The 8883-nt window shown below is 38.2% G+C and overlaps 1 protein-coding gene across 3 annotated transcripts; it reads left to right on the top strand.

Moving 5' to 3' along the window:
* The first annotated feature begins 690 nt into the window (after positions 1-690).
* On the top strand, positions 691-6456 carry npm1a (nucleophosmin 1a). 3 transcript variants are annotated; one of them, XM_062405600.1, is made up of 11 exons: positions 691-848; positions 2182-2261; positions 2935-3054; positions 3165-3258; positions 3359-3471; positions 3564-3625; positions 4256-4310; positions 4398-4478; positions 4558-4671; positions 4778-4852; positions 5297-6456. In XM_062405600.1, the coding sequence occupies exons 1-11, from the start codon at positions 800-802 to the stop codon at positions 5345-5347; spliced, it is 894 nt and encodes a 297-aa protein (XP_062261584.1). In that variant the 5' UTR covers positions 691-799; the 3' UTR covers positions 5348-6456. The 3 variants fall into 3 exon arrangements, with proteins under 3 accessions (XP_062261584.1, XP_062261585.1, XP_062261583.1); XM_062405601.1 differs by having other exon boundaries at positions 3564-3628; positions 4561-4671; XM_062405599.1 differs by having other exon boundaries at positions 3564-3628.
* Positions 6457-8883: the final 2427 nt, after the last annotated feature.

Raw genomic sequence — 8883 nt, 5'->3', positions numbered from 1 at the left:
CATTAATGTCTGGTCAGCTATTCAAAGAGAAAGCCTGCCAAGCCCTAACACCCCATATGCAGTCTACGAACAGAGATTCAAACTGGATGAAGCCGTTGCATTTAGTCTCTAAAAAACTACACCTTTTTCAGGGTACACATTTTCTAACATCAACAAGTGAGGGACAGAGCATATATCTGCCGAGGCCTACACAGTCCCCTTATGAAACCACATTTAAAGTCAAACGATCTGGATTTTTATCTGGATCTGCACCAAATTGCACACACTCATAAATATCAGGCCCTTGAAACATGTAATATTTTATTTTTCATCAAGATCCATGAATCGTGGAAAATGTGTGTGTGCTTTTGTGTGCTTTTCTTTGAGCAAAAATAGTGTGACTGATAGAAACTGCAGTAAAAAGTGGTCTAACTAATCTATCTACAGTATTTATCCATCTATCTGTCTGCCTATCTATGTATCTGTCTATATTATATATATATATATCATTTAAGAAAATAAATAATGGCAAAGATTAAATTGTAAATTAAATATTGAAAAAATAGATAGATTTTTGGTATTTGGTACCACAGGACATATTATATATAGGTACACATGTGGACTGTGCAGTGGCTTCCCCACAATTTCGCCCGCAGGGTGTCGCTGTGGGTCTCCGGGCTCTGCACTCAGCGGCAGCCGAAGAAGACAGGAGGCGGGACACGTGGGATGGGTGATTAGCTAGTGACTAGTAGCGGTAGTAGTCGGTTAGTCCTCCACCTCTGAACAGCAGCACCTGACCGACTCTATATCAGCATCCACAATGAACGGGTTAGACGAGGAAACCATGGCGCCCCAGACGTTCCTTTACGGTGAGAATAATGTGTTTGTGCGTAGAGTTAGAGAGAGATACAGAGACAGGGATAGAGAGAGCGTGTCCTCATCTGACTCCTGCTGCGAACACACACACACAGTCAGAACACGTGGAATGTAGCTGCTTATGTTTCTGTTACATGTCTGGTCCTGTTCCCATTTTAACACATGTATGATATTAGCACATGTGCTAATAGTACGTGTCAGTAACGTGTGGGTCCGTGTAGCCCCCGGTCCGCTCAGTCCCGCTCAACAACGCGGTCGAACACGTGTTGGATATCAACATGGCGGCGCCCGTCTCTCCAACACTGTTGATATTTCACACGTTTCTCTCAACCAGACTCTAAAACGTGTGTCTGTGGTATTACCACCGTGTGCGTGTGATCGAGGTCGAGCTCGGGCTGAACTATGAGCTGGTGTTTATTGGCTCGTCAGGTTAAAATCATCTCAGCGTGGGTGAAACTCGCGAGGACCACGTTGACGTCTCCTCTCAAACGTCACTTTCTTTAGCTTGAACTCAATCCAGTCAGTGAAACCAGTGTTAAACCAACGAGTCAAATCTCAATAAAGCTGCCGCAGTATTTGATTGGCTCGATCATCTCCCAGTCTGACCTTACATGATGGGTTATAACCAGAGGAGAAGAATACTATTATAATATAACATACAATGTGTTTTTAAAACATCTGTTATAAATCATTTCCAAGCCTCGTTTAAAATGTATTTAATTTAAATATAAAGTAAATCGGGAACCTCATTGTGACAATTGGAATATAGAGTATTTTGAGACACGTGCTGACACTGATGTATAGCAAAGTACTCGTTATGCCTTATCTTATAATGTTATGTCCTTCAATTAGACATATATTTCTTGTGAATTGACCTCGATACATAAGTAGAGTACAATTAAATGGTGGTTATATGCCATTGTTAAAACGGTAAACTTATTTTTCATGAAGCATCTTCAGTCTAACAGTCATTGTGGGAGAGTGGGAAACATCGTATCGATTCCTTGTATGTTCTGAACATGTTAAGAAATTGACAATAAAGCTACTTTAACTTTAACTTTAGTTGAATTTTCACCTAGACTTGATTTGCTGTGAAACTATTTTAAAGATGTTTCTCCTAACTTCCTTTTGCCTGGGCCATGTGGAGATATTCATTATCAGTCATTTGTATGGCGCCCCCCTGTGTGCACTGGCAATACAGCACCTTACACTCGCCTACAGAAAAGTTTATAAGACATTGACTAATCCATCAGATTCATATGCCTCTACTTTCTGCTGTTGGGAAACTGTTCATTCATTAACTATTATTTGAAATCTTTGTAACAGGCTGTGTGCTGGAAGCTGGAAAAGAAGTGTTGTTCAATCCTGAGGATGACGACTTTGAGCACCAGCTAGATCTGAGGATGGTAAGTACCCGGACATCCAGTGTGGGAGACTTTCATAAGAAGAACAAACTAGAACTAAAAAGTCACTCAGTAGAGTGCATCTGTCTGCCAAGGTTCAACATGAATTCATTAAAACCACTAATTATTCCCTGGTAAAACCGAGAAAACAGGAAAAACTCCCTATCTCCCAATGATTAAGAAAGACGAGAATTTCTTCTCCAAGTTTCATGAGAACCTGTTTTGTGTTGAAATTATAAATTGATTGGAATTGTAGCCTTAACCTGCAACTGTTTTGCAAATTGGTAAATTCTGTAAACGATTATTTAAGAAAATATCCTGTTTCTGCCTATTTTGAAGTATTCTGATGAATTTGCCTCTCTTTGTGATTTTTTTTTTTTTTTTTATATGAAACCTGTTGTCTTTGTTATGACTTGTTGAAGGTCAACGACTCTGTCTTGTCCTCTAGAATATTGTGATGGCCATTTTTGTAGACCAGTCAAATAAAAAACATGTACGGTGGCACCATTTTTAAATTTTTTTTACAAAAAACACCTGTTTTCTAATGTATCCACATTTGATGCCCATAATGCAAGAGCCAAAATGAGAGGGTGTTACTTAAGAAGATGCTTTAGCACTTGTTGATCATCAGTTGGTCTCTGAACATAGAATCACAGTCCGTTCTTGTCTTCTTTAGGCCTGCGTGGACCCCGCCACAAAAGACGTACTTCACATGGTGGAGGTGGAAGGACAAGACGCAGAGGGTGAGAAAATAAAGGCAACACTGGTTTCACTGAAGCCCTCGACCCTGCCCAGCGTGAGTAAACGCTTTCTTGTCTTCGTTTATGTACAGGCGCACTAAACAAACTCAACTGCGTTTGGTGGGGAGGAATAAAGTATATAAAAATATCTGAATTTTCGTTGCAGGTTTGTCTTGGTGGTTTCACAATCACACCTCCAGCGGTTTTCCGTCTCAAGGCAGGTGCTGGTCCGATCCACATCAGTGGACAACACCTCGTCAGTGAGTATTTGTGACAAGAATATCAGGGTGTTTGACGTGTTCAGGAACGTGCACAGCCAAACCATTCTTCACCACTCCATCTATTCTTTTGTGTCTAAAGTGATGGAATCTGAGCAGTCTTTTGATGAAGACAGTGATGTAGAGGAAGAGGAGGAAGAAAATGAAGTCACATCAAAGAAGAGACCTGCTTCCTCTCCTGCGGTCAAGTCTCAGGTTTGATTTACAGATTTTACAAATTCATTGTAGCTTCAGTTTCAAATCTGTCTCAGTTGAAATGACCACAACTCATGTTTACCTCCTTCCAGAAAAAGATGAAAATGGAGATTGAGGAAGATGATGACGATGAAGATGAGGAGGATGATGATGATGAGTGAGTGCCAGGCTTTCACATATTTACACGGTGGTCAAATCTATTACAAAGACAATGTGGGGCACTATCGAAAATTATAAACTGTTATGCAGCTTTTGCCTTTGATAATAACACTTTAAATCAGAGAGTTTGATCATCAGATATTTTTTTAATATACATTGTGCCTGAACATCTTGACCCCTGGCATCATTTTAAGATTTTGGATCAAGCCCTCAAAGATTCTAACTGCACGTTGAAGTCGCTCCTCCTGGAACATTCAGCTGAACAGGCGTAACTGATATCAAGAGCTTCACTTTAATCAGTTTGTAGGTTCTGTCTTTTCTGTTCATATCATTAGCAAATCTCCAGCTGATGCATGAAGGGAAAGTGGAAGATCATTACTCCATTCCAACAAAAATTATTATAATTTCAGAATTACAGTTCATCAGAAATTATGATTGGCTTTCAGAATTGACAATCCACATGTCCTGTCAAACCTTTCCTGGATTCACCTCAAAAGGAGACCCTTGAAACCGCTTTAGAGAACTTCTCGAACATACACTTTTTATACTTGGTTAGACATTTAAGTGTGACTGTCCTTTTGTGGTGCTTTAATTTTTTATCCTGATTGTTTTGTCTCTTTTTCAGGGATGGTGATGATGAGGAGGATGATGAGAGCGAGGAGGAAGAATCGCCTGTTAAGGTAAATGAACAGATTTTAAAGTCACCTAGTAGCAGCTGAATAAAACGAAGTGTTCTCCCATTAAAGCAGCATGTTGTCTTTTTACAGGCCAAGGCAACACCATCCAAAAAAAAGACCCCTGCTCAGAATGGCAAGAGTCCCATACCCACCACTCCAGCTAAAACACAGGTAACGATTCATACAAATTAACTTCTTATTATCCACTGAATAGTTGGTGTCTTACGCAATAAATGTTATATGTTCTCAGCAGGATAAGACCCCTAAAGGTAAAGGTACCAGGACACCTAAAACGCCAACAACTCCAAAGGTTATTCTCACAGTTCCTGAGATTAAAGCCAAGATTATGGAGGCAGTTAACAAGGTTGGTGTCTTTGTGCTTTTTTTATTAAAGTTAAATTAGTTTGATTACTGTTTGTAGAAGTGTTGAATTTAAATCCGTTCATGAATTGTAATGGTTTTTCTTACAGGGAGTGACATTACCCAAAGCTCAGCCCAAGTTTGAGAACTTCGTGAAGCACGGCTACAAAGTCTCTGAAGCCAAGGTATGGTACTGAGTTAAAGTTGCTTTAAACTCTTCTTCCCTACTTATAAGGAACCCACTTGTTAACATTAATATATTTGGCATAACTACTACTCCGCACTCCTATCATTTATTTTTTCAATAGAGTAATAAGCTATTTCTTTAGAACTATTCACCACCAGAGTTACAATGTTTGTCATAAAATCTAGGTGCAACGATGGCAAATTATAGAAAAGCCACAGATCCCTTGGACACAGTTGTTAACTATCCAGTGTGTTCTGCTTTATAGACCATGTAGTTATTACCACCAGGGACCCAACTAATATTTAATTCTCACAGTGGAAGAAACAAAATAAATACCCTAAATTATTTGATTGTGCAGATTTGGATTTGATTTTATATTGCCAACTCAACTCCAAGTTAACAGCCTTTTTTCAATGTGTTTATTTTGATTGTTTTCCCTTAGGACATTGCGGATCTGTGGAAGTGGAGACAGACGGTGACGGATGCTAAATAACAACCTACACAACAGTTTTATTATCTCTTTTTATGACTTGTTTATATCATCGCATCTCTATAGCCAAACTCAGTCCCTTCCCGTCGTCATGAATCCATTCAAAGTCTAATCCAGCCTCCGTCTGCCCTCCTGCATGAAGAGACTGTACAGGTAGTGATGTGGCTGGCGAGCGTGTCCAGTGATGTTGTATCATGTTTCTACCGCCATATTACTCACTGGGGCAGAGATATTATTTGGTTTGTTGAATAAACCCTGGGAGAAAAGACGTACAAATTTGCATCTTTGTAGATGTGTAAATACATTTCTCGGTAGATAATTTTGTTTTTCTGGCAGCATTGAATGCAAAAACAATAAAAAAAAAACACATTTCCACAAATGACACAAAGACTTGGAACAGGGCAGTTCAAAATAACTTCTTTTCATTCAGTAAAACATCAGCTTTGGTGAATTATCACCGAGCACTTCAATGAAAACTGCACTTTCTGAAATGTGTTGATTGTTTATGCTGCTGTGAGATTCTTGTGGTTAATACCCCTTTGTTTTCTTTTAAGTTGGAAGATTTTGTCTGAATTCAAAGGTTCTTGCCATTTTCCTACATTTTACCGTCCGTACATGGTTCACCATTTGGTTTAAAGCTCCCATGAACCTTTTAGAGCCAAGAGAAACCCCAGCAGCAACATCCACCGCTGCTCTCTTGGTTTATCTGCCACGACTACCGATATCCAACAGGCAAAAGTATAAATATTTGCTCATCGGACGACAGACTTCATGAAAGAGTTTGTTTTTTTGCATTGCTAAATCTTTTCAAACCAGATATTGCAGATGTGGAGATATTCTATACAATAAGAAACCCACCTACTGTTATAACTCAGCCCATTTCACTTGATCGTTAAGTTGAATTGATGGTGTAAGTGTTCGTGCATTTGGCCTTTTTAGAAGCAGCTCATTCCATTTTTGCAAAAATCGAAAATGCTGTTGTTTGATTTAAATATGCTGTGGGTGTAGGCTCGCCGTCAATGAAAATTGATTAAATAAAGGATATGGCTTCATTACAACTGTTCTGTTTCTGTGCAGCGAGAATAAAAAGCTGTGGACATGTTGAAGATAAATCTGTTGATCATTTTACTAAATGCCTTGTTAAAATTTCAAGAAGTTACAATTCAACTTTTGATCCATCCAGTACGTTGATTTTTTTGGGATTATATTTGGGACTGTCCACGTACATATTTTGAGTTGCTATATACATAGTTGTCCCTTTGCATGTACACAGAAGGCAACAGAATTTGTAGTTTGAGAACCACGTGGACAATTGTGCTGGAGATTATGTACTGATATTCAACAAAGTAAATGTGAAGTCCATCTTAAATTTTTTGTATTGCCTTTGAGCTTGTATTATAACTTGTATGATTTGTCATCTCTGAGCTGTGAGTGTGTTTAGGGCTTTAAAGGCTTCCAGTACTTATCCCTTATTAAGTAACATGTTCTCGCAGGTTTTGGTTAGCAGATCAAAGGAGTGGCAGAGTAGGTCGTTAAGAACTCAGTTAACCCAGTTTCCCTGAAGGCATCGTGCTGTGTCACCCATAACAGCCCAGGAATGATGGAAATAAATATCAAAAGTTAAAGTGCAAATCTACTAGCATTCTTATACAAACATACAAGACAATTTTTTGTCTAGCTCATACTGCACCCTTTAATAATCTGATAAGACATTTTCACAATCTATTACCAAGGATTTATTTAGTGTCAGAACATTAGAAACATTGTGACTAAAAATCTTGAATAAGTGTCTTTCTTTTTATACAAACTGGATCTGCTTTGATTAGAGGAAGAGTTGCCTATTGCAGACTGGCACACAGTGTTAATGTGCAGGTTGTTTGCACTATGTGACCCTTGATCGAATGTTTTTTTTATTGCTATGCAGTCATGTGACAACTGAACGGTCCTGTACTGTGTTAGACAGAGATACAGTGAGAGTGCTTGAGTGGGAGAGGGTTGTTTTTAAATGCTCAGAAACTGCAGGTGTTTACCCATTGAAGAAAATCTAAAGATGTTTTTGCTAAGAGAATTTATTTCATTTTAATACCCTTGTGGAAGTATTTTTCCTCAGTAAAATTATGTAACAAAGATAATGCCTTTCTTTGCATAGGACTTTTAAAAACTGTTGCTACAAAGTGCTTCAAAAAGAAGACAATAAGTAACCATTCAGTTTTGGTGATTTCTCAGAAATTATTCATTGATCTTGATTTAAAAAGAAATCTGAAATGTTGAAGGGAATTATATTTATGAGTTTGTGCAATTTGGTGCAAATCCGAATAATGGTAGTATGGTAGTAAGGTTAGTACGTAAAATAATTGTCATAAAGGGACTATTGGGCCTTGGAAGAAGTTAACATCAAGGACAGTTTTTTTCCTAGACAGTATCTTTCCCTATAGCAATATTGTATATCGTTGCGTTTTTATATATATATACATTTGCCTAATTAAAATCTGTATATGGGCACATTTAGCAATTTTGCAGTGTAAAAATAGAGTTCCTGAATCAAAAAGTTATCACAATATAGATACAACCACAGAGTTAAAATGAAGAAGACATTCTCTAAGTTTTTATGACAGTGGCAGAGACTTTGGGAAGAAACCATTAGCTTTACGACCTTTGTGATCTGGCCTGACAGGAGGAAAGAGTAATGATTCATGAGTGGCAGGCAGAATGAGAATAAAGGAAAGGCAGAATTAGAGCAAGACATCCCTGAGTCTAATAAATCACAAGTATCCTAACCCAGCCTAGAGACACATGATGACAAAGTGAGTGGAGACGAGACACTGTGAAGAGACAGGGGAATAAGGGGGATTCAAACACTGCTCTGGGATGAAATAGTACTATAGCCCACATTCTTCAAAACATTTTTTAATGCTTTTGAGAGCAACATGACACATACTGTAGATAAAAGTGCATCATGTGAATGTCTCCATGCGTTCCATATATAGTCATTTGATGTCCAACTAAAAACAGTAACCTGTATCTACCACAAGGTGGCAATAAAACCAAAGCAACTTTCATTTTTTTTCCAATATAAAGCTGCGTCTCATTCACTCACAGGAATATGGCTTCCAGCCAGAGGGAGTGGCTGTGAGGATTTCAGATTCCTACCTGAATATGATTTGATGTCTTCTCAATTTTTAAATGCCAATAAACCTTTAGTTTGAAGAAAATGTGTTTATGACGTAATGTTAAGACTGTCAGCTGTTCAAGTTCCAGAATGAGTTGTTCATGGATCTGTTGTCCTCATCAATGACTGAGCGCAATAAATAAATAAAACTTCAAGTCTCCATAGCTGACCTTTAAGCTTTTTGGTCACCAAGGGGGAATTTGATGCATTTACTTATTGTAGCCTCTTATTTACCTTTTCAACTGCAACACATACCTCCGACCTCCTAATTAACTTTAAATACATTTTGTTTATTGTAAATCAAGCCAGATTTAAATACTTTCCTTTAAAGCTCCTTGAGTGGCATGGTGTATGAAACAAGATCAACAAG

The sequence above is a fragment of the Platichthys flesus genome, chromosome 15, assembly GCF_949316205.1.
Source record: "Platichthys flesus chromosome 15, fPlaFle2.1, whole genome shotgun sequence".
Lineage (NCBI taxonomy): Eukaryota > Metazoa > Chordata > Actinopteri > Pleuronectiformes > Pleuronectidae > Platichthys > Platichthys flesus.
The sequence above is the reverse complement of the archived record's forward strand: the minus strand, read 5'-3'. Positions and strand labels throughout refer to the sequence as shown.